The sequence below is a fragment of the Panthera tigris genome, chromosome A3 (genome assembly GCF_018350195.1).
Source record: "Panthera tigris isolate Pti1 chromosome A3, P.tigris_Pti1_mat1.1, whole genome shotgun sequence".
Taxonomy (NCBI): domain Eukaryota; kingdom Metazoa; phylum Chordata; class Mammalia; order Carnivora; family Felidae; genus Panthera; species Panthera tigris.
Window position 1 is genome coordinate 114,084,664 of NC_056662.1, and position 25,486 is coordinate 114,110,149.

The 25,486-nt window shown below is 47.5% G+C and overlaps 1 protein-coding gene across 1 annotated transcript in view; it reads left to right on the forward strand.

The window, feature by feature from the left end:
* LOC102970217 (xanthine dehydrogenase/oxidase-like) overlaps nt 1-18,643 on the forward strand; it is a 57,214-nt gene extending 38,571 nt beyond the window's left edge. The window contains exons 22-36 of the mRNA XM_042982219.1: nt 574-707; nt 1,126-1,213; nt 2,319-2,405; nt 6,160-6,351; nt 6,521-6,666; nt 7,444-7,525; nt 8,078-8,173; nt 9,462-9,590; nt 10,260-10,334; nt 11,826-11,878; nt 13,579-13,693; nt 14,723-14,788; nt 15,052-15,240; nt 16,535-16,711; nt 18,341-18,643. Coding sequence (XP_042838153.1) covers nt 574-707; nt 1,126-1,213; nt 2,319-2,405; nt 6,160-6,351; nt 6,521-6,666; nt 7,444-7,525; nt 8,078-8,173; nt 9,462-9,590; nt 10,260-10,334; nt 11,826-11,878; nt 13,579-13,693; nt 14,723-14,788; nt 15,052-15,240; nt 16,535-16,711; nt 18,341-18,391 — 1,680 coding nt within the window. The 3' untranslated portion in view covers nt 18,392-18,643. The remainder of the gene's footprint in view (nt 1-573; nt 708-1,125; nt 1,214-2,318; nt 2,406-6,159; nt 6,352-6,520; nt 6,667-7,443; nt 7,526-8,077; nt 8,174-9,461; nt 9,591-10,259; nt 10,335-11,825; nt 11,879-13,578; nt 13,694-14,722; nt 14,789-15,051; nt 15,241-16,534; nt 16,712-18,340) is intronic.
* The last annotated feature ends 6,843 nt before the right edge of the window (nt 18,644-25,486 follow it).

Below are 25,486 nucleotides of genomic sequence, written 5' to 3' on the forward strand. Positions count from 1 at the left end.
AATGGGCCTGGTAGGGTGTTGTAATGACTAGATGTTTACTACTTGGATAGCACCTAATAAGAGTTGGCTTTCATTTTTCCAGTGAGATATGGCCTTGGTCAAATCACATCCGATCTCAGGCTCCTCATCTGTAAAACGTGGGTGATGGGTTTAGTGATAGCCACAGAGACCACTAAATTATCTGTGGCAGCTCAAATATGGCGGCTCCCCATTTCTCTATTGCTGGTAAGGCGACAGTACTGGCCAGCATTGTGGGCAGCTGGTCCTACCCCCGCAACTCACTAGTTCTTGGCTGGATGAAATGAAACTTTGGCTCTGAAAGTCTGCTGTGGCCAGCCGCTGACCCCCCTTGCTAGAAACAAGTGTCTGAATTCAGTCTGCACTGACTAATGAGTGTTAGACTTCAGCACCTCGAGATCAAGGGCTGCCTGGGGAGGTGAGGGGGATTCCGGAATCAAGGAATTTCAGAATTGACGGCACTAAGTAGGCTTGCGGATGGCGGGCGGCTCTAGGTCAGGGTGAGGTAAGTCCAGATGATGTGTTCAGTGCAAGTAATTTTTCTTTTGTCCACAGAGCTTTGTTGCAAACATGTTGGGGGTTCCGGCAAACCGGATTTTGGTCCGGGTGAAGAGAATGGGAGGAGGCTTTGGAGGGAAAGAGACCCGGAGCAGTCTGGTATCCACAGCAGTGGCTCTGGCTGCATACAAGTGAGTCCCCCTAGCCAGCTCAGAGAAGGAGAATAAGGCTGCCTCTGCCAAGAAGGCTTTCTGGATTTCTCCCTTTTAGAAGTAGATTTCTCTTGCTTTGAATTGTCACAGCCTTCTGCTTTTAGAACTCTTAGGCATTGGGGTGAGGGTAACACCACGTGTTTCTTTGTGTTCGATGCATGGATCCATGTTTAGCCTCCCCTGCCTGGCTGTGAGGGCCCTCAAGGCAAGGGCACACATCATATCCTTACATTCCCCATGTGTCCAGCAGCTTTATTTCTAGACAGTGAAGCAACCCAGCTCCAGTCTGCTTGTGCGCCAGGTGGAAAAAGAAGTCTCCCTTGCTTCCTCCCTGAGACCCAAGGACTGGGCTGTTGCAGAACCTCCCAGGGTGCTAACCCTCTGATGCCTCCCTTAGGACGGGCTGCCCCATGCGCTGCATGCTGGATCGTGACGAGGACATGCTGATAACTGGTGGCAGACATCCCTTCTTGGCCAGATACAAGGTTCTAGTTGTCGGGAGCTATGTCGGGGCGGAAGGGGAATGCCATCTCACTGGGAAACCTGGAGATGAAGATCCAGGGATCCTGGGATGTTCTCTTATGTTTTTCACGAATACCTGTAGAAGTTCAAAGAAGAAATAGTAATGGGAAAAATTTAAATCTGCCAACAGCAACATAGAAGGGCGAGGCTGGCTGGCCACTTCCCGAGTGAGGTCGCAGCATGGTGTTTACACCTTTTGTGAATTTTCTCTGGCCCCATACCTAGTCTTTCTCCTCTTGGGCTCAGAAGCATGAGTTTTCAGTAGCCCTGGGGTAAATCCCTCCTGCAGAATGACCTAATGTGTTCATAGCCAGATGCAAAGATCAGAATGACTACTTTGTAATTTACAGTAAGAAATAAAGCTTCCAGGTTGTTAGGGTGGGCACCTGCTCCACCAGACCAGGGGTGGCGGTCCCTTTGCTGAGTCTCTGTGGATGACCAGCATCCTGTCCCTCTAAACACTAGTACAACCTGACAGATCCCAGTCTGGGAGCCCTTTCTCTCCATTAGGTGGCTTTGAACATTCCCCCTGTGACCTCTTCTCGTTTTGTTTCCTGATTGAACTCCCCCGAAGGGATTATATTTCCCTTCTTCCCAAATTCTTGCAGACCTGAAAAATTCCCAGGTCCTTACTTATGAAACGGCCTATAAAATTTGTTCTGATGGCTACCTAAGGTCAGGGATGTGAAAGCACATTCCTGCTTGTTGTGCACATTCCTGCTTGCTGTGGCTTGCTGGCCAAAATGTGTGAGGCATATCTCCAGTATCTCTCTGTTTCTCTTCCTGGCTCTCCCTTCTCTGCTTCCTCACTCCCTCTCGTAAACCAGAGCCAGTGTGGGTAGAAGGAAGGGGGAGCGTGGGGAGAGGGTGTGTCCAGGGTTGAGGACCCATGGAGCGTCACTGGAGAGATGTCAGGTCCTCTCTGCTTCACCTGTTAGCTCCGGTGACCTTGTTTTCATGGTATGATGTCTTGTTCTTTCTGCTTCCTCCAGGTAGCATGAGTGGGAGGGGATGACTCAGGTTAGGCAGAGGAAGGGACTATCGAGAACTCACTCTCCTTTTCATCAGGTTGGCTTCATGAAGACTGGGAGGGTTGTGGCTCTGAAGGTGGAGCATTACAGTAATGCAGGGAACACCCTGGATCTCTCCCAGAGTGTAAGTAGGGTGCGCCCATGCCTCTGGGTGGGGGGTGACTGGGAGGTCACGGGCAGGCCCCACAGCCCCACAGGCATAGGCCTCCTCACTTCCTACCTGGGATTATTGCAGTAGCCTCCCTGTTGGTCCCCACCTTGAGGCTTTCTACCCCTGGTTAAGGTCTAAAGCACAGAGATAATCCTATTACTTTTCTCATTGGAAATTCTTCCTTTGGGGTGTTGGGTAGCACAGTCAGTTAAGCATCATCGGATTTCAGCTCAGGTCATGATCTCACGGTCTGAGATCGAGTCTTGCATCAAAAAAAAAAAAAAAAAAAAAAAAAAAAAAAAAAAAAAAAATCCTAGTAATAATAAAAAGAAAAGGAAATCCTTCCTTATTTTTCAGGTATTTTGCCAAGCAAGCCAAATGACTTACAAAACTTTATGCAGATTATGGTGACATTGTGTATATGTGTCTGTAAAATGAAAATATACCTCTGTTTTACATATATATACATATATATGTATATATATATATATATATATATATATATATGTATTATATATATAATGATGTTCCTGGAAAATTCCAAAAGAACATATACTAAACAGTGATTAGATGGGATGAAGGTGAGGGGATCACTCACTGTCATTTTCTTTGTAACATATTTTTGTGATGTTTGAATTTTAAGTAATGAATTTCTTTCTTCTTTTTTTGGTAACAGTTTCACTGAAATATACAATTTAAGGGTTTTTAGTAAATTTTAAGAATTATGTAACCATTATCATACTGTAGTTTTCGAACACTTCCATCACCTGAATGTGATCTCTTTCCATCACTCCCGTTCTCACCCCCTACCCAGCCCAGACATACACCAATCTACTTTCTGTCTTTATAGATTGTCCTCTTGTAGTCTATTCATATAAATAGACTCTACACTGTGTAATCTTTTGTGTTCAGCTTTTTTCTCAGGATTGATTATTTATTTATAGTTTTATTTATTTAAGTGATCTCTGCACCCAACATGGGGCTCAAACTCACAACCCCGAGATCAAGAGTTGCATGCTCCTCTGACTGAGCCAGCCAGGTGCCCCTCAGGATAATGTTTTAAGATTCCTTAGTCCTTCATTCTTTTCTCTTGATAATATTTCATTATATGGATAGGCCATTTTTTGTTTTCTACTCACCACTGAAGAGACTTTTGAGATGTTCCCTGTTTTCAGCTTTTATGGGTAAGGCTACATTGAACATTCTCATACTAGTCTTGTGTAGACATGAAATTTTGTTAATCTGTGTTAATTTTGTGTTAATTTTATTAATTTTGAAATTAGCAGTTACCTTTGTGGTATTACTTTTTATAATTTTTTTAAATCAGAAATTTATAACCATACTAGGTACAAACGTGTAGACTTTTCTTATAAAAGTCAGTCAGACATTTCAGGGCAAACAGAAGTTCCTGTTAGCCCCACTCCCCATGCCACTCCTCCTTGCTAGGGGCTAACCGGTTCCACTATAAAACTTCACACTTCAGATGCAGTGTAAAAACTGCTCAAAATAAGCAACACATTTAGTCTTCTCACCATTTGCAACCTGGGCCTCTTGGTGTTTTGGAAAAATCAGATTGAAAAAGATACAGTGCTTGTCCCCAAAGATCTTAGAAGCTTTTAAATCCAATCCAGCGAACATTTATTGAGCGCCTAGGGTGGCAACATAAAGAAGAATAGATGGCATTGTTTCTGCCCCGGGAGGTTCATGGTACGGTGGGGGAGACAGATAATAAAAGACAAAATGAAATAGAAGTACGAGTTAAGAGTGCTAAGGGAAAGCAAAAACGAAATTAATTGAGACATACTCAAAACATTTAGGATGACTAAGACTAAAATAATCAAGGGCACAAAAAACAGCCTGTGGGAGAGAGAATATACATGGGGAAGTAAACCAAACCCAAAATGAAACGAACAAATAAAAGCTGCCATTGATCTCATCAGGAAGATGAGTTATTACACCTTCAAGAAAGAATAGGAGGCCATAAACATGAAGCATTTGGAGAATAAAAACTAACTCTGGTGAGATAAAACTCTGAAAGCAAAAGGGTTGAAAGACACTTCAGCAAATCTCTCCAAACAGAAGAAAAAAAATACAGAAAAATTGGAAAGAAAATACAATGAAATTCGAGGACTAGTCCAGGAGACCCAAATGATAGAAGTTTCAGAGAGAAAGAATGGAAACAAGAGAGAGGAGGCAACTATCAAGAAGTAACTCAAGAAATCTCCCCAAACTATGGAACTGGAGAGTGTTATGCTAAGTGAAATGAGCCAGGCAGAGAAAGACGGATACCATATGGTTTCACTCTTATGTGGATCCTGAGAAACTTAACAGAAACCCATGGGGGAGGGGAAGGAAAAAAAAAAAGAGGTTAGCGTGGAAGAGAGCCAAAGCATAAGAGACTCTTAAAAACTGAGAACAAACTGAGGGTTGATGGAGGGTGGGAGGGAGGGGAGGGTGGGTGATGGGTATTGAGGAGGGCACCTTTTGGGATGAGCACTGGGTGTTGTATGGAAACCAATTTGACAATAAACTTCATATATTGAAAAAAAAAAAAAGAAATCTCCTCAAACTAATGGGCATACACTTTAAGGTTAAAAGAGCCCATCCAGTAACAAGCACAATGAAGGAAAATAGAACTATGCTAAGTTATATCACTGTGAACTTGGAGAAACCTGGAGATAAAGATTTTACAACTTGCAGGGAGGAGAAAAACACAACTATTTCCAAGAACTGGAAAGACATCGATTGGATTTGTCAATACTGGAGAGCTCGAATGCACTACCAAAATGCCTTCAGAATGTTGAGGGAAACTGGAAAACCTAATTCCAACCAAGAATCCTATATATATCCAAATCATTAGTTAAGGGTAAGAGTAGAAGAAAGACATTTCAGACATGCAAGTTTCAAAAATGTACTTCACGAAGTATTAGACTCTTTAAACTACTTGCCATACAACTTCAATGGGAAAAGAAACTGCTTTAAAAAGAATTCAAGGGTGCCTGGGTGGCTCAGTCGGTTAAGCGTCTGACTTTGGCTCAGGACATGATCTCGTGGTCCGTGAGTTCGAGCCCTGCATCAGGCTCTGTGCTGACAGCTCTGAGCCTGGAGCCTGCTTCAGATTCTGTCTCCCTCTCTCTTCCCCTCCCCCACTTGTGCTCTGTCTCTCTATCACTCAAGAAAATAAACATTAAAAAATTAAAAAATTCGTAAAATCACCTCTTTTTTTCTTTTTTCTTTTTTTATAGAGGCAAATGACCAGTCCTAACTGGGGAGTCTGGGAAGGGCTTCCCCAGGGAGGAACTGAATGAGGATGTTAGTAGATGGGAAACGTGCAGGGGAGGGCGGGCATGTCAGGTGATAGTAACATGTAGTCAGAAGAGAGGAAAAAAATATATTGGGGAAAAGTCATAGAGTCTTGTGTTCCATGCTGAAAGATGTATGAACTTTACTCTGAAGAGATTAAGTGCCATTTTTAAGCAAGAGGTTGACACAAAATGACCTTATGTTGTAGTTTGAGGCAGAGATTAGAGGAGGGAGAGACACAGAGGCCAGGAGCCCAGTAAGGAGTCTGTTGCCGTATCAGAGAAGAAATAATTTGGGCCTGAGGAGGAGCAGTGACCAGTGGGGCTGGAAAGGCAAGGATGGGTGCAGCCCTCAACATCCCTTTCTTGAGGAGCCAATGAAATCGGTGCACTGCTCTCTCCCATTTTGGTTTCCTCTGCTGCAGATAATGGAACGAGCTCTATTCCACATGGACAACTGTTATAACATCCCCAACATCCGGGGCACTGGGCGGATGTGCAAGACCAACCTGCCCTCCAACACAGCTTTCAGGGGCTTTGGGGGGCCCCAGGGAATGCTCATTGCTGAGCATTGGATGAGTGAAGTCGCAGTGACCTGTGGGCTGCCGGCAGAGGAAGTAAGATGGGAATTTGGTGGCACAGGTTAACCTACTTTGAGGGCACAGTGGCTTTGTGTCTTGGGCATCTCCCATGGGGGCAGAGGAGAGGGGTTGGAACCTTAACTTTAGGTTGTATCCGTTCATCTCTTGCCACCAACAAGGCCTCAGTGTCTCTCTCCTTGCAAAGGTGCGAAGGAAAAACATGTATAAGGAAGGGGACCTGACCCACTTCAACCAGAAGCTTGAGGGGTTCACCTTGCCCAGGTGCTGGGAGGAATGCCTAGCAAGCTCTCAGTATCATGCCCGGAAGAGGGAGGTTGACAAGTTCAACGAGTAAGCACCGGGAGGGGAGGAGTCTGATATTCTGGCATTCTCTTGGGTTTCATATTCTACAGCACATTTGCGATACTCATAATACCAAGCTAGTAAGGTGCTTGAGGGTGCTAAGTTTGCTGACCCACTCCCAGCCATCTCTTTAAGATACTCAAATGATTTGTTCAGCCTAGGGGAAGATGGGCATATACAGCGTTCACTCAGTATAGCCCATCGATATGGTTCACCTTTACACTCATCTGCTGTTGGGGCACACCAGCCAAGGACTAAGAACACCACAGTGATGCAGCGGCCTCTAACATGAATCTATCACTGTGACCTTACAGTCACTCCATTTTCTTGAGCCCCAGTTTCAACATCTGTAAAATGGGGGTAATTACACCGGCCCTGATTCCTCACTAAGTTACCCAGAAAACCAAACAGAAAGCACAGAGAAGGTGTTACCACTATCATCAGTGAGTGTCATAAGTGACTGTCTTCCCTGGTACAGTCACAGCACCCTGACTCTGTTTGAGCTCCACTCTGGGAGGAAGTTTTGATACTTTCAAGTGCAGACCCTCAGGGATGGGTCCTCCTTCAGCGCAGCTGAAGAACACAAACCCACCCCTTTTTCATTTGGTTTACCCAACTGGAGCACAACTCAGTTATGATAAGTACCATGTGGGCAGCTCCAAGGATGCCTTATTCCAACTTTACAAAGATGTTGACTGAAACTACATCTGAGCTGACACAACCATGATAGAAAATGTTCTATGAGAATCTTCCTTTTTTCTCCAGGGAGAATTGTTGGAAGAAGAGAGGGTTGTCCATAATTCCTACCAAGTTTGGAATAAGCTTCTCTGTTCCTTTTCTGAATCAGGTAATTGCCTTGTATAATTTTGTGCCTCTCCACTGGGCTGGGGCCCCATTTCCCCCTCTGTCTGCACTATCACATGGGAAAGGCCGTTGTGGCTGGTGCCAGAGCAGAGTGGAGGGGCTCTCTGCTGTTTAAATGGACTTGAACTTGCATATCCCTATTTGTCCAGGACGTCACAGGTCAGTGAAGGCAGCACGAGACTCAGAGATCTGGGGTCAACTCTCAGGTCTCCTTCTTCCTGACTGAAGGGCTACAGACAGCTACTCTGCCTTTCTGATCCTATGGCTTCATCTAAAAATGAGCACAAAGACATTTGACCTCCTTCCCTCTGTGGAAGACACACAGAAAGAGAGAGAGTGGAAATTTTTCGGGAACTGTTGAAGGGCTACATGATTAAATCACAAGATTCACGGTGCTTTAATTTGAGTCTGAGGCTTTAATCCAAAATGCTGCTTCCGGTTTTCTTTCTCCTGGGCTCCAGAAATATTGGCCCCAAGCATCTGGCTGAGTTAGGATTGACCCAATTTTGTGTTTGGAATCTTTCTCTTCCTGTAGGCAGGAGCCCTGGTTCACGTGTACACAGATGGCTCTGTGCTGCTGACCCATGGAGGCACTGAGATGGGCCAAGGTCTTCACACCAAGATGGTCCAGGTGAGCAGCCTGCAAAGGGGGGGGGGGGGGTCCTCTCCGACATCATGGCGTCCATGTGAGGGAGGATGCTATAAGCAAGTGAGCGGTGGCACACCTGAGAAGCAGAAGCCGGCCTCAGCTGTGGTCAGTCCTGGCTCTGCTGCCCATTTTCGTGTGACCTCGGGCAAGTCTTCTCCCTTCTCGGCCTCTGTGTCTTCCTCTGTGCAATGCAGTTGGCCAGGTGACCACTCAGGTCACTTCCGTTACCCACATTCTAGGGCCGTGGGGTTGTGTTGGTTTACAAATTGCTCGGGAGCTTCTTGGGAGTAATCTGAAACTGGCCCCTGGACTCAGAGGGCAGAGGCAGACAGAAAAAAGAGGCCCAGGTTGGCAGGTCACAGTTCTAAGATGCAAAGGGAACTTACATGAGAGGCTTGCCTTGGGTGGCAGCAAGACAAATGGATCCCTACCCCTGCCCACCAAATCTTAAACGTTTGTAAGGAGAGAGGCCTCAACTGGGTTTAGCCAAGGTACTGTGCAGGTGTTCTCAATCCCACGTCATCATCTCGAGGCTGTGTCGTAGAAGCAGCATCCAAGAGCCAGAAAGGCAAGCAGAACCCACATTCCAAGGACAGGGGAAGTGGTGAGGGGCCTCTGATCCTTTGAGTCCAGCTCATGGGTCAACTGGTGGTCACATTAAAAAAAAAAAGGTTATTTATTTATTTTGAGAGAGATAGAGCATGAGCAGGGGAGGGACTAAGAGAAAGGGAGAGAGAGTTCTGCACTGTCAGTGTGCAGAGCCTGACTCGGGGCTTGAACTCATGAACTGTGAGATCATGACCTGTGCTGAAACCAGGAGTCAGACGCTTAACCAACTGAGCCCCGAGGAGCCCCCTGGTTGGTCACATATTTTTGATGACCTTGCCTAACACTGTGTAAGAGGCTGTGTTGTGTGTATAAAGGCTTCCCCCACACAGAGGAGCTAGGACATTGGAACTGGAGTAGAGTTGGAACACCTGCTTAGCTCATGGACTGGCCAGAGTAGATTTTTTAAAAAGCCAAGGTTAGCTTTAGAAAGGTTAGCTAGTCACCATTAGGTTTATGAATTTTTTTTTTTTGTAGCAAAATCACTCCATAAAGTTTTGCTTCCAATTGAGACAGATATAAGAACATCCCAGTCTCAGTGGGCTTATGGCTTATAAAATTATTATATTGCCTGTAATGGTGAACCTTAAACGGTCTTGGGGAGAAGGCAGCCAAGCCCCATGCCAAGCCCTCCCTGAGAAAGTGATGTTGTCTCTTTTCTCAGGTGGCCAGCAGAGCACTGAAAATCCCCACCTCTAAGATTTACATCAGCGAGACAAGCACGAACACCGTGCCTAACACGTCTCCCACAGCTGCCTCCGTCAGCACTGACCTCAACGGACAGGCCACCTATGTAAGGAGCCTGGGGAGCCAGCAGAGCTGAGGGCCAGTCAAGGGCTTTGGGCCCAGAGCGCTCCCTGGGGTGGAAGCTGGAATGGTCCTTATAGGCTCTTTGGCTGTGGCCATGCCTTTGGCTGTCTTATCCAAGAGAATGCTGTTCCTCCCAACACCATGTTGAAAGAGAGACCTAAAAGCCACAATCACTTCTGTCAAAGTCAAGAAGGATGAGTGTAGGATGGGGAGGAGACTTGGAGGGTCCCAGGGGGCGTTCTGCAAAGACATACTCCCCAGTGTTAGAACTGGCCACAAGACCATGGACTGAAATTGGAATTCGATTTTGCAGCTGGCCAGGTCGGACCAACTCACTTCTCTTTCCACATAGAGGCTGTAATTAACAGAGGAGTTTGATGGGAGAAGTCACTTCCTTTGGGTTCCCTCAAATATTTCATCTTCTGTAGCCTAAGAACCGGGTGTTCTCCCAGCAAGGGCCAATGCCAGTTCCTGTGGCAGGGTCCTGGGAGTGGAAGCCACACAGTCATTCTTAAGAGGGTGGCAAGACTATTTGCGTGGCACCTTGGGCACAGCATTACTTGGAGGTAGCCTTGCTGAGGCCCTTGGGGTTTTGCCTGGGCCAGGAGATACGGAAGACTGATATGTCTGGTGTGTGGGCATGTGTTCTTAGGAAGCTTGTCAGACCATTCTGAAAAGGCTGGAACCCTTCAAGAAAAAGAATCCCAGTGGCTCCTGGGAAGACTGGGTAAGTCTGAGCTGATCCAACGTGCTTTTGAAGAGGAGAGAAATTAAAGGCAGGTTCTCTGTCCCTGCCGCAGCAGGAATAGGTCACGATCTAGTCCCAGAGGCACAGAAGCTGAGTGTTCCATAGGGTTCCATAGCACAAGTAAATGCTCCACCTTGCTGGGCCCCTTTCTCTAGGGTTTTCATAGTGGAGGGAAGGCACTGGAGGAAAACTTCTGAGCCAGGATCTTGACAACCCCATGGCGACTGGGGGTTTGACTGCCCTGAGCCTGAGAAGGTAGGGCGACTGCTGAAGGTGCCTGACTCGGGCCTGGTTCCATACCCCACTTGTCCTGAGGCTTGAGGAGTCTGGTTTTCCTCACACCTGCTCTCCGAGGGCTGCTTCGCAGTACTTCCCCTTCCTCAGCTCTGGAGTCTGGGTCCACTGAGGCTCCATCTGTGAAGGAGTGGGGAAAAAGACATTTCCCAAGAGTTTATATCCTTCCTGTGGTTTTTTACAAGTGGCAGGCAAGCCACTCGTCTCATCACAAGAATGAGTCCAGTTCTCTGGTTTCTGGTTTGGTGCCTGTGTGTCGGGAACTCTCAGAGGGAAGCGGTAAGGAAGTCTCTCTCTGGGGGCAGGCAGGGGGCTTCATCTCTTCCAACAAGCAGACATCTCAGTGGCAGCCCTGCTTTACTATCTCCCAGAGTAGAGTTGGGGTGGGAAAGTGAGCACAGTGGAAACATAGAAAATGAGCCCACACCTGACCCACCTCAGATTGTACTAGTCTCCCTCCATAGACTCAAAGAAAATAAGCTATTTTTCTCAGACCCACTCACCTTACTGTGCCACACATGACCTCTACTTCCCTTTCACACTCACAGATACCACACACATAAATACCCCATGAATGTAGGTTGATTTTGGTAGTTTGGATTTTAGCGAGGAGACCCGGAGAGGCAAACTTGAGCTGGTCGTTGAGGGGAGAAAAGGATCGGGAGAGATACAATGCAGGAACCACACAAATGGAGGTGCAGAGGTGTGGGAACATGGAGGGACTAAAATACATGAGTTTGGCTGGCATGGTGATGACACGTGGGCAACATAAAGCCAGAGAGAGGATTGGGGTCCTTAATGTGAAGCATTTGCTCTATGGACAATGGGGAGTCAGCCAAAGTTATAGAGTAGGGGAGTGATGTAGGCAGTATGGTATGTTAATATGCTCACTGTGATTGGGTTGGGCTACCTGGCAGCGTGGGGAGGCTATGTGATGGGGGAGGAGGCTACTGTAGCCCCCCAGGCTTCCAATGGCGGGGACCTAGTGCAGGTGAGAGCACAGTGCAGTCACCCAGTGCAGTGAGAATGTGAGGCAGGTTGTGGAAGCAAGGACCACTGGTACAAATAGTTGGTCAGCTTCCGGAGGAGGAGGGGAAGCTCATGAAATCTTAGTGCTGGGTCAGGGATTCTGGCACCCATGCTAAGCCCTTCCTGTTGTCTCTTTCCTCTCTTCAGGTCACAGCTGCCTACCTGGACGCAGTGAGCTTGTCTGCTACCGGGTTTTATAAGTAAGGACAGTGCTGCTGTCACCCACCTCACAAACTGTGGTCATCCTAGCCTCTGAAGTCCCCTCCCGCACCAAATGCTCTCAGCCTTTGGTCAGGAGAGAGCAGTCCCACCGAGACGCTTCAGTAGACTTGTGCCAATTTCAATTGAAAGATGCTCTGAAATACCTGGCATTGCCAACCTATGTGCCAAGGAGGCAAAAGCATGAGCTGCCATTAAGAGAAGACCTGTGTTCTAGTTCTGGTCTTAAAGTGTACCATTCCATTTGGAGAAATGAGAGATTCTCTCTGAGCCCTTTTCCTCATTTACGACGTGGTGGGACCATCCCTCCCTCGGCATTCCACTAGACCCAGGGCTGTCTGCTGTGTGGCGTTACCCTTGTGTGTTAGTTACTCTGCTGTGTGCATTGGCTTTCTTTACGGAGGCTTTCCTGGGACAGAAAGAGAGGAAGATTTAGAACACGTGGTCTCGTTACAAAGTGCAGAGTTCAGGGGAACTTGACGTGGGACTTGGAAAAGAGCACACGCCTTCTGCTACTTTGAACTCCAGTAGCAGTACGAAGAGCTAGAGACCCCGCCCAGCTGATGTAAAGGCTGGAAGAAGATGGGATCCAATTTGCTATCTCCCATAATGTTCTAGTTTTCTCTGGAGAATTTAATTAGGACCTTTTCTTTCACAGATCAGTGGGTTTGGAAAAATAGTTCAGTATGCATTTTAGGCAAAGTCATGTTTTGCCAGTGCTCCTTGGGTTATGTGACATTTGACCTGCACAGGCAGAGATTAGAGCAGATGTTCTCGGATGTTCTCGTTCCGTTGTCAGAGTTGGTAAGACTGGGTAGGATACAGGAACACCCAGGTGAAGATGATGACCTCAGAGGTCAAAGGAGGTGGTGGGTTCTCCTGGGAGAAGCCTTTTCCCTCAGCTCCGAGTTGGTTTTGTTTTCATGCAGATTCCGATCCCTTCAGCTCACGTTGTTTCTGTGTCATGCGTAGAAAAACGGAGAGGCAGAGTACTGTGAATTCCAGGTGGGAGAATATGCACGCAACACGTGTGGCTCGTGTGAACTTGGAATTGTATAAGATACTCAGGATCAAAGAAGAAAAACGTAGAAGAGAGCATCTGCTTTTATGAATAGCACTTTCCCCGAATCATTTGTTGACACCGAGAAGGGGCCAGTAGCCAAGCAGAAATGCAGGCAAGGGGTTAAAAGTACACCCAGGCTGACATGAGATGCTGACCTTAACTCTCCCCTGGAGAAAGGTGAGCAGCCCAGGAGGTGGCACAGGCAGGGGCTTTGGTTCTGAGAGCTTGAACTCTAATCCAACACTTACTTTGGGTGTGGCTTTCGTGTCCTTCGTGAACTTGGGCAAATGTGTCACCTGCTTCTACCACATAGAGGCGGGCACACAGATACTATACACCCCTGGGCTGTACAGAAGGCATCACATAAGGGCCATTGGCAGATCCTAGCAGACATGAGGCAAGAAACTCTGGAATACCTGGGTTTCATTAACAGGTCCAAAATATTAAAAACATGTGGACTCTTTTGAAGGGCAGCTGAGTGAATAAGTAAAACCTGTGGAGTCTTAGGATTTTGTGGGACAAGCTGTGTGTGTGTGTGTGTGTGTGTGTGTGTGTGTGTGTAGGTGGGGGGCATGTTAATCTTAATACATATGCAGTGTTTTCTGTTTTCTCCTCCAGAACACCCAACATTGGCTACAGCTTTGAGACGAACTCTGGGAATCCCTTCCACTACTTCAGCTATGGGGTGGCTTGCTCTGAAGTGGAAATCGACTGCTTAACAGGGGATCATAAAGTAAGAAGTTTGCAAAATCTTAGTACTAAGTTAGGGGAAAGAGAAGAGAAACAAGTGAGTTGCAAACATCAAGAGCCAGTAGAGACACACTTTCTGGTTGGGAGAATAATGTGTGATGTCACAGCCTGGCAAACTTCCGATGAAGGACCAGAGAGTAAATATTTGAGGCTCTCTGGGCCACAAAGACTCTGCCTCAACTACTCAATTCCATCACTGTAGCACAAGATCAGCCATGGATGTATGCAAATAAATGGGCATGGCTGTGTTCCAGTATGATGTGATTTGTGCACACTGAATGTGAATTTCTCATAGTTTTCACATGTTGCAACATATTCTTAATTTTGTCAGTCATCTAAAACCGTAAACACCATTGGGGCACCTGGGTGGCTCAGTCGGTTAATGTCCGGCTTCGGCTGAGGTCATGATGTCACGGTTGATGGATTTGGACCCCACATTCAGCTCTGTGCTAATAGCTCGGAGCCTGCAGCCTGCTTCAGACTCTGTGTCTCCCTCTCTCTCTATCCCTGCCCTGCTCGTACTCTGTCTCTCTGTCTCTCACAAATAAACAAAACATTCCAAAATTTTTAAGAAAACGTAAACACCATAATTAGCTCACAGGTCCTACAAAAACAGGGCACAGACTAGAATCAGCCCGTGGAATGTAGTTTGTTGTCCCCTTCCTTACACTATCTGTCCAGACTCAGGTTCCAAGTCCCAGGAGCCTGAGAACCAGCCTTCCTGCTCATGGGTGTGTGTGTGTGTGTGTGTGTGCCCACAGTTCCTTCTTATCGCCTGAAGAGTGTGGCCCCTCTGTTCCCCTGCCTAGTGGTCACAGACTCAAACCTCGGCATTCACGATGCCAGTGCAGACTGACAGGGATAGGATCACCCTGCCTGAGCATGCCCAGGGCACGCTGCTTCTGAAAGTCCTATCTGGGTTGACACAATAATTTAAGGGTCACTGCGCCCCATCTATCATTCCGCACATTCCTTTCTTCTCACACTATTTGTATTTTGCCATCCACTTTAGAACCTCCGCACAGACATTGTCATGGATGTCGGCACCAGTCTGAACCCTGCCATTGATATTGGACAGGTAAGGCACATGGGTGACCAGGGTGGTCATGGACTTGGCCAACCTTCAGTGCTAATGCCTTCGCTCTGCCTATACCACTGCCTGGTGAAGGCCCAGATAGCTGATCCCAGGCCGGGCAGGAGCCAGCTGGGCTTTCTGCAGAGGGCTGTTTTCAGCTTCTTTCCAGGCCTACTCCCCGTGGGGCTTGGCGCCTATTGTGGGAAGCGGTATCTGTCCTTGGGGAGTGGTAGGCAGAGTGGCCATGGTCTCTGTCTGGCCTGCAGGTAGAAGGAGCATTTGTCCAGGGCCTTGGCCTGTTCACCCTGGAGGAGCTGCACTACTCCCCGGAGGGGAGCCTGCACACCCGTGGCCCCAGCACCTACAAGATCCCTGCGTTTGGCAGCATCCCCAGTGAGTTCAGGGTGTCGCTTCTCCGTGACTGTCCCAACAAGAAGGCCATCTATGCGTCCAAGGTACTGTTGCCCTGGGTCTGCACTGTGGGAGGACATGGGGGTAAGACCCACCTACCGCGTGGGTCTGCAGGGGGCTTGTCTGGAAGAGACCAGGGTGCTTGACACGAGTTTTGGCGAGGATGGTGGAGCGATGGGCAGTCCCTGCCTGGGAAAAAGAAAACTGGGATGACACCAGCTCTGTGTGGTCAAAGCCAGCTCCTTTGGGTGCACTCGGAGAGATTCCTTTAATCCAGTCCTGTAGGTCAAGTCCTGACCGACATCTATGTCTCAGGTGTGCATCTTGAGCTTGGTCCTAAAGAGGACCCCACAGGTACACACCCCTCCCTGTTATCCCTTAAAAATAGCACATTCACTGCAGATGGGGCAATACTTCTGTGCAATCCCTTGTGCCTCCTTCAGTGGCTGGCACCTGACTTGAAACTTGATCTGCACGTCTCAAGGATTAGAGTCATCCCTTATTTCCTCCCGGTCCCCAGTAATTATTAAAAATGGTTGAAAATCCCATAAGCTGATTGATACAGTCCTAATCAAAGAAGGAAAACACATAATCACTTGTAACCAGTGAAACATACCCATTTGTTCCTTTCATGATTTACTTCACTGTGGTTGGGTCTGGGACACTTTTTGATCTCTCCATCGACTCTCACGCTTTAGTATGCCTTGGGATCACTGCAGGCTCATGAAAAAAATACATTTTGGTGAGACCTGTCCCTAGAAATTTGATTCAGGAGGGCTGGAGTAGGACCCTGCAACATGCATTTTTAATAAGCATCTCTAGTGCTTTTGATACATGGAATTTCTGGTCAGTGCTTTGGGGGAACAAAACCAACTCTGCTAGAAAATGTTTAATTCCTATTGGTCGTGATGCCTAGATTCCAGACGACGTTGTAAGTATAATTAGGGTGCCTACAAGTATAATTAAGGTGCCTGTAAATGTGGGTGTCAGAGTTGCAGGTAGAGGATTCCCCCAGCCTTATAACTGCGAGGAAAGGGTCCAAATTCAGGTCAGACACTTTGTCCATAAAATATAATTATTTAAAACAGCTTTGAATGGTACATTTTCTTTGCATGGTGTCATCAGAGAAAAGTGACACAGTAAGAGTTGAGAATGCCATGGAGGTTGAGTCATTTACCAGATTGATTGTTCTCAGCCCTGAAGAATTATGAGCAGCCTTCCTGCCTTGCTGGCCATGACCCACTGGGGCTGGCTGGGGTTCCTGGTATCTCCAGCCCTCCTGGCGCAGAGGCTGGGGTCCTGTTGCCTGACTCCCTGTCCTGCGCTCTGTCCGCCCAGGCTGTCGGCGAACCGCCCCTCTTCCTGGCAGCCTCCATCTTCTTCGCCATCAAGGATGCCATCCGTGCAGCTCGAGCTGGGAACCCGGATTGTAAGACAAAGAAGCTTTTCCAGCTAAACAGCCCCGCCACCCCGGAGAAGATCCGCAACGCCTGCGTGGACCAGTTCACCAGGCTGGTATGAGGCCCCTCGAGCACCCACTCCATTGGGGGGAGGCTGGGCAGAGGCGGCCCATGCAGAGAGGAGAGCGGGATGCCAGGCTGTCTGTCCACTGGGCAGCCTTGGGTCCTCGCTGCCTTCCTTGTGCCGTTGAGGCACCCCCTTGAACTTGCTGGAAAAGAGCAAGAAATGAAGTTTGTAGCTGGCCTTCCTTAGAGGAAAGAGGGCTCTTTGGTGCACAGCTGTCAACCACAGATTTAATTTTTTCCCTTGAAGATGAGGGTGATGGGTAAACGTCCAGAAGAGCCTAGTCTTTAGCGTCCATCACTAGCACTTTGGGGACCCTTCTTTGCGAAAGCCACCGTGTGAGTGCTGTGGAGATGGAGACGAAAAGGGGAGTTAAGGAATTGATTAGATGCACCACGTTCGTTCTGTGATGACTACATGCCATACCGATGCTGGCACACATGGATGCCCACAGAGACTTTGTGGTCTTTTAGGAAACCAGCTAATTGCATTTTGCGGTGGCTGGTTACGACCTTAGTGTACGTAGCAGCATGTAGCAGGAATTCTGTGGTCTTTGGACCATGGGAAGCGCTTCCATGATACTTGTAGTGCGCAACGCCTGGCCACAGAGGACCATGCAGGGACAGATTCTTCCCCTGTTGCCTCTGAGTTGTGCTGAAGCGGGCTCTGCCCACACAGGACCCTCCAACTGCCTTTACAACAGCAGCCTCTGTTGAGTTAGCAGAGCCAGATTCTTCCTGATAACCCAAGTTGGATTTCCTCCTGGGTATTTGATAGAAGATTTGTTGGGCCTTTTTGGTTTAGAGGTGAAATGGGTACTCATGGACCGAAAGGGTTCCAGGGATGGGAGGTTGCGGGAGAGTCTTGAAAGCAGGCCAATCTGCCTTTTCAGGCCTCAGCACCAAGGGTGAGGGAGACCGAGGGGTCCCCAGGTAGGCCACTGTCATCTGCCAATAGCTTTAGCTATGGGGTAAGACCACCAGACCACGTGTGGAGTTTCCAGGCAGCGAGGATGCCCACAACTCTGCAGCAACCTTCCCACAGCCCAGAACCTTCTCACCATGGCCACATGCTGACAGTTTCCCAAACCCCTTCCCCGGGAGACGAGGTACTGCCTGGCTCCCGATAAGCTTACCCAGGTGGCCAAGTTAGCTCCTTGAAAAGAATCTGATGCAGAACTCATTGATTTAATGAAGCCCTCCAGGTCTTCGGACCTAAAGCACAGATTCTGACCCAAGCCCCTTTGCTCTGTTATAACACACCAGTGAGTTAAATCCCTGCAGCAGGTTTGCATGAGTAACTGATTCTATGACCCAACCATGATTTCACGGACTGTGTGTAGCACGTGTGAAGGGACCACTTTCATATTTGGTCATTCCTGTGGCTTCGGGGCCTACTAGAGTGCCTCCCACATGGGAAGTGCTTGGCAAAACAAAGGAACGACTAGGCAGTTAGGGGGCCCTGCCCTGGGGGCACTCCCAACAGCTGAGACTGCAGAGGGATGGCTGGCCTTGGAATGGTGGCCGGCAGTGGTGGGAGGTGGCATGTGCATCCGAGTGGGCAACGTGTCCTGTGCTATGGGAAGACCCCAGCGATGAGTTTTCTATCATTCCTTCCTAGTGTGTCACTGGCACTGCAGAAAGCTGTAAGCCCTGGTCTGTGAGGGTCTGACGACAAAGCCCCCAGCACAGTCTGCTTATGCTGCGCAGGAGTTTCCATGGAGCATGAGACATGCCTGCAGAACATGATCTATACATGTCATGGGGTGACAGTGCTGTGAGTCATCAGGATGATGTCTGGAAGCACACGGAATGCATTGGAAGATTTTGTTTTGTTTTCGCTGAAGATTTTGATCAAAAATATGGTTTGCAAACATAATGATAAGCAAATTCAGAACTCTGAGGCCACGTGGCTAATATGCAATGAGAGTCTTTGTATGTCTGCTTTAATCATGTATGTCAAATAGGTGTACGTGCTCTGTCCCAGCTCACAGGCAAGGCTGTACAGCCTCAGGTGCTGACAGCGTCTGTCCTTCAAAGAAGATGCCCCCCCCCCCCAGCCTCCGGAAGCTTCCATCCTAAACCAGAAAGTCTTCCCTTCAAACCAATGAATATCACATTATAACCGCTGACCCATAGTCAACTTTGCAATGGGACAGTGGGGTGAGATTCAAATCCCTAACCACCTTTGATCATCGAAGAGAATAGACACTGAAACGAATTCAAGGTTAATCTAACCTTGTTAAGTGGCAGCAAGGAAATTATTCTATAGCATCCAAAGCCGACCAACCCATTTACTGAGCACCTACAATGTGCTAGGTTTCTTTCTCTTCCCCTTTGTACAGTAAAAGAAATCAGGTTTAAAATGTTTCACTCGAGGGGCTCCTGGGTGGCTCAGTTGGTTAAACATCTAATTCTTGACTTCGGCTCAGGTCATGATGTCACGGTTCGTGAGATCGAGCCCCGCGCCGGGCTCTGTGCTGACAGTGCACAGAGCCTGATTGGGATCTTCTCTCTCTCTCCCTCTGTCTCTGCCTCTCCCATGTGCGTGTTCTCTCTGTCTCTCAAAACCAGTAAAGTTTATAAAAAATTAAAAATCTTCATTCGTTGCCAGAGTAATTTCCATTTAGAAATCATGCAACCAAAAGCAAGATCAGCCCGAAGAATCACAGTCAAGAAGCCTGGGTTCTCATCCCAGCTGCGTCTCTATCTGTGTGACCTCAGTCTGTCACTTCTCTTTTCTGTGCTTTTCCTTACTCTAGAAGGAGAGAACTGGACTGGACTAATCTCTAAGGCCTTCCCTGGCTCTGAAAGTCTATAAATATACGACCCGAAAACTCTAGTTACATAAGGGCTCTGCAGCTATCAGAGACGTGGCTCCCTTACTGTGATGTGACATCTGGGCTTATTGAACTCTGCTTCGATTCTCCCAAGTTCTTGAAGTTGGTGAAGAGCACAGGAGAGGAGCAAGCATCCCTGTAGCTGTTCCAACAGGTGATTTCGTTGCTGTATGGTGCTGGGTGAACGATGTGACATCGTTCTGCGCCTTCACTGCTCCAAACACCCAACCTTGTCCCAGATGGGGCCATGGCTCTGGCCATGGAGGGAGAAGAGGGGAAACCATACAGTTGAGCCCAGCGCTTGATGCCACTAAGAAATGAAACGGTCAACTGGTTGGCATGTGAGAAATGCTTATTAACCATCATGATCTCACCAAATGCGAATATCTGCCATATCTTAGCTTCATTTCTAGAGAACAAAGGCACACAATACATTCACACACATGCACTCACACTACACACACACACTTTCTTACAAAATTCCTTTCCTCAGAATAGTCTAGATATGCCAGCCATGTTATAGCACAGTTAAAAGTGAGGAATATTTTATTTTATTTTATTTTATTTTATTTTATTTTATATGTAATTTATTGTCAAATTGGTTTCCATACAACAATCAGTGCTCATCCCAACAGGTGCCCTCCTCAATGCCCATCACCCATTTTCCCCTCACCCCACCCTCCCAATCAACCCTCAGTTTGTTCTCAGTATTTAAGAGTCTCTTATAGTTTGCCTCCTTCCCTCTCTGTAATTCCCCCCCCCCCCCCACCATTCTCCTCCCCCCTGGTCTTCTGTGCAGTTTCTCAGGATCCACATATGAGTGAAAACATATGGTATCTGTCTTTTTTTCCTGACTTATTTCACTCAGCATAACACTCTCCGGTTCCATCCACATTGCTACAAATGGCCAGATTTCATTCTTTAAAAGTGAGGAACATTTTAAGTTGAACTAAAAGTTCCATGGAGATCCATGCAGGTCCGTTTCACTGACTATCTGGAATGTTCTAGAACATTAGGACAGTAGCCCAAGATGGAGATGTGCCAGCTGTTATTAGCCAGGCTGTAAGCACTGGATAATGACTGTGAATTCTCTCCTGAGCTTAGCAACAGAGGCAAGGCAGGGTGGTTAAGAGAATCAAACAAGCGAGCGCTCTGTGCGCTGTACATCACTGTTACGCCGAGGTGGTGTTCTCAGACACCTGGCCTTGCCCTGCTGTCCTAACCTGTAAACCTTCCGGAGTCTGTGAGGCAGGGTGCCTGGTGTTCCTGCCAACAGCGCCTGCAGTTTCGCACCGCGACCTGCAGAGGGCGGAAGACGACCGGACAGGAGACCAAAGCCTCCAGGGGCACCACCTCTGGGATCAGTTACCAGGGAACTGACTGAGCATCTCGGAGTGGACCGAGTGTCTTCAAAGGCCCCTCCAGGAGTTGGACCTAAAGCCGACTTAGGGCTTCAGAATGGCAAAATCTCCGCCAAAGAGCCCGTGGCAGTGAGCTTTTGATGCGGGGCTAGTATGGGGAAGGGAAAGGCAAGTCTTCTTTCCTGAGCATCTGCAACTTGCCAGATGCCACATTTCGTGCTTTACCTGCAGGGTTTCCTTGAACCCTCCGAGGGGCCTTAAGAAGTGTTCACTGAATCTCTGAAGGAGAAGCCCTACCCGCAACTCCACAGAGGACTTTCCATTCGGGGGTGTTTACTGCTGGGGAAACACCACAGGCGGTGCCCTCAGCGAGCCTGCTGTAGACCGGGAGTCGTTGAGCCTGACAGCGCGGACTCGGGCTCAGGAGGCTGGCAGAGGCTGCCGGAGGCCCCTGGATGCTATCTCTTCCGCCAGAGGCGGTGTTGGGTTGTAACGCTGGCGTGGCCAAGCTGCTGAACTGTTGTCCAAAGGCAGCTGAGGAACGTGGCCCTACTCCAGAGCTGGGGTGGCTGGAGGGCCAGGATGGAGACGACAGGATGCATGGAGATCACAGGAGGAACCCCAGGCCAAGGCTGGGAACAGAAAGGGGCCTAGCCTATCGGTTTAGGACTGGGAACATCCCTGAGGCTTGGTTATTTTTATCTCTAGCCTAGGGGGAGCCTGGAAACCATTTGCTGCCTATTTTAGGTCCTGGGATAAGGCTATTTGGAACATGTAGCTTCCTGGACCTGCTGAAGTTTGACATCACCCTGTGGCCCCTGGGCCCGGGGGGCCTGCCCTTTCGTTTTGTCTATCCTGAATTGGAAGAGTACGCGTTCCCAAGGCAGGAGACAGATCTTGTGACAATCTTGTCACCTGCAACACAGCAGCCCATGGATGGAAGGGGAAATATGAGGCTTTGCCCTTGAACTGGCCCAGCCCTGGTCTTGCACCATCCCCCAGACCAACTCAGCGCTCTGGAGTGTGGGTACCATCAAGGTCAAGCTCTTTGTGTCAGACCTGAGAAACCTAAGCCCAGAGAGGGTAATTGACTTGTTTTGGGTCCCACAGCCCTTCAGCGTGAGACACAGGCTTACGACAAGGGTGCCAGATTCCTGGTCCAGACTCTCTAAATCACACCTCTGCTCATCAAGTGGGCCTTCTCTTATGCAAATGGGTCAGATTTCTGGGGGGTCAGATAGAAATCCAGTTATGCTGGTTGGGAAGAAGATATGGAAGGCTTGGGGCCCAAGACAAACACTGTGGCAAGGGGGGCAGGATGCTAAAATGGGATTCTTTCTTAAGCCCCACGGATTGGAATAAAACAGTAAGTGGAAAACATCCCCCTCATTCCGGAGTGAGATGCTCAGTCACCTACGCAAGACTTGTAGAGGGGGTGGCTGGAAACGGAGTCATTTAGCTCATCCCCTACCTCCAGGAAACAAAGGGTTGAAATGGAATTTGAGAGATTGGAGAGAGAGGATTTCTCTGAAGAGAGCAAGCTGTACATCCTCCCTGCCAAAGAGGAGAGAGAGGGGTGGGGTGGGAGGGGGAGAGAGAGAGTGTGTGTGTATTATAGGGGGAAGGTCTCCCCAACCAGGCCATTGGAGGGGGAGTTTCCAGTGGACCACTCAAGGACCCAAACCGTGACCGTTGCTTGAGAAGCTGTGGTTGGATGAGCCAGAAGCAGCAGGAAGGGAGTGTGAGCGAGCCACGCATTCTCCAGTGTCCAGGCAAGGGTACCGGTGTGACCACAGGGGACGTCGAAGGTTACTCTGCATCTTGTTTACACTTGGCTTTTCCATCTTTAAAAAATTTTTTTTACATTTAATTTTTGGGAGAAAGAGAAAGAGAGAACAAGAAAGAGTGAGAGAGAGGGAGAGAGGGAGCCCGAGTAGGGGTGGGACAGAGAAAGAGAGAGACACATAGAATCGGAAGCAGGTTCCAGGCTCTGAGCTGTCAGCACAGAGCCTGATGCGGGGCTCAAACTCACGGACTGTGAGATCATGACCCGAGCTGAAGTGGGACGCTTAACCGACTGAGCCACCCAGGCACCCCAATAGTTTCTCAACTTTTATTTTTTATTTTTTTTATTTTTTAATAATTTGAAATCCTTTTTTATTATTTATTTTTTTCATAGGGAATTGATTGTCAAATTGGTTTCCATACAACACCCAGTGCTCATCCCAACAGGTGCCCTCCTCAATGCCCATCACCCACTTTCCCCTCCCTCCCACCCACCATCAACCCTCAGTTTAGTCTCAGTTTTTAGGAGTCTCTTATGGTTTGCCTCCCTCCCTCTCTGTAACTTTTTTTTTTCTTTCCCTCCCCCATGGTCTTCTTTTAAGTTTCTCAGGATCCACATAAGAGTGGAAACCTATGGTATCTTTCTCTGTATGACTTATTTCACTTAGCATAACACTGTCCAGTTCCATCCATGTTGCTACAAAAGGCCATATTTCATTCTTTCTCATTGCCACATAGTATTCCATTGTGGATATAAACCACAATTTCTGTATCCATTCATCAGTTGATGGACATTTAGGCTCTTTCCACAATTTGGCTATTGTTGAGAGTGCTGCTATAAACATTAGGGTATAAGTGCTCCTATGCATCAGCACTCCTGTATCCATTGGGTAAATTCCTAGCAGTGCTATTGCTGGGTCATAGGGTAGATCTTTTTTTAATGTTTTGAGGAAGCTCCACACTGTTTTCCAGAGAGGCTGCAGCAGTTTGCGTTCCCAACAGTGCAAGAGGGGTCTCGTTTCTCCACATCCTCGCCAGCATCTATGGTCTCCTGATTTGTTCATTTTAGCCACTCTGACTGGCATGAGGTTATCTCAGTGTGGTTTTGATTTGTATTTCCCTGGTGAGGAGTGATGTTGAGCATCTGTAATGTGCCTATTGGCCATCTGGATGTCTTCTTTAGAGAAGTGTCTATTCATGCCTTCTGCTCATTTCTTCATTGGATTATTTGTTTTCTTGGGTGTGGAGTTTGGTGAGTTCTTTATAGATTTTGGATACTAGCCCTTTGTCCTATATGTCGTTTGCAAATATCTTTTCCCATTCTGTCAGTTGCCTTTTTGTTTTGTTGATTGTTTCCTTTGCAGTGCAGAAGCTTTTTATCTTCATGAGGTCCCAATAGTTCATTTTTGCTTTTAATTCCCTTGCCTTTGGGGATGTGTCAAGTAAGAAATTGCTGCGGCTGAGGTCAGAGAGGTTTTTTCCTGCTTTCACTTCTAGGGTTTTGATGGTTTCCTGTCTCACATTCAGGTCCTTTATGCATTTTGAGTTTATTTTTGTGAATGGTGGAAGAAAGTCGTCTAGTTTCATTCTTCTGCATGTCGCTTTCTAGTTCTCCCAGCACCATTTGTTAAAGAGACTGTCTTGGGGCGCCTGGGTGGCTCAGTCGGTTAAGCGTCCGACTTCAGCTCAGGTCACGATCTCGCGGTCTGTGAGTTCGAGCCCCGCATCGGGCTCTGGGCTGATGGCTCAGAGCCTGGAGCCTGCTTCTGATTCTGTGTCTGCCTCTCTCTCTGCCCCTGCCCTGTTCATGCTCTGTCTCAAAAATAAATAAAACGTTAAAAAAAAAAAAAGAGAGACTGTCTTTTTTCCATTGGATATTCTTTCCTGCTTTGTCAAAGATTAGTTGGCCATACTTTTATGGGTCCAATTCTGGAGTCTCTCTTCTATTCCATTGGTCTATGTGTCTGTTTTTGTGCCAATACCATACTGTCTTGAGGATTAGAGCTTTGTGGTAGAGGCTAAAGTCTGGGATTGTGATGCCTTCCGCTTTGGTCCTCTTCAATATTACTTTGGCTATTTGGGGTCTTTTGTGGTTCCATAGAAATTTTAGGATTGCTTGTTCTAGCTTCGAGAAGAATGCTGGTGCAATTTTGATTGGGATTGCATTGAATGTGTAGATTGCGTTGGGTAGTATTGATAGTTTAACAATATTTATTCTGCCAATCCGTGAGCATGGAATGTTTTTCCACTTCTTTATATCTTCTTTAATTTCTTCATAAGCTTTCTATAGTTTTCAGCATACAGATCTTTTATATCTTTGTTTAGGTTTATTCCTAGGTATTTTATGCTTCTTGGTGCAACTGTGAATGGGATCAGTTTCTTTATGTGTCTTTCTGTTGCTTCATCATTAGTGTAGAAGAATGCAACTGATTTCTGTACATTAATTTTGTATCCTGCAACTTTGCTGAATTCATATATCAGTTCTAGCAGTCTTTTGGTGGAGTCTTTTGGGTTTTCCAGTGTTTCATCTGTTAAATGTTAGCTATTCTAGTGGATGGATATGATTTTACAACACACTCATGCACAAGTACTGTGCATTACATCTGGATATACACATAGAAAATATACAAACATGAATGGGAAGGATGGACACCGACCTCAGGACACTGACTACCTCCAGCCTGAGAGGAAAGCCTGAGGGTAGAAGTTACAACAGAAGGCTTCGTGATACAACATTAATTTTTAAACACGGCAAAGAAACATTTTTAGAACTGGGTGGGA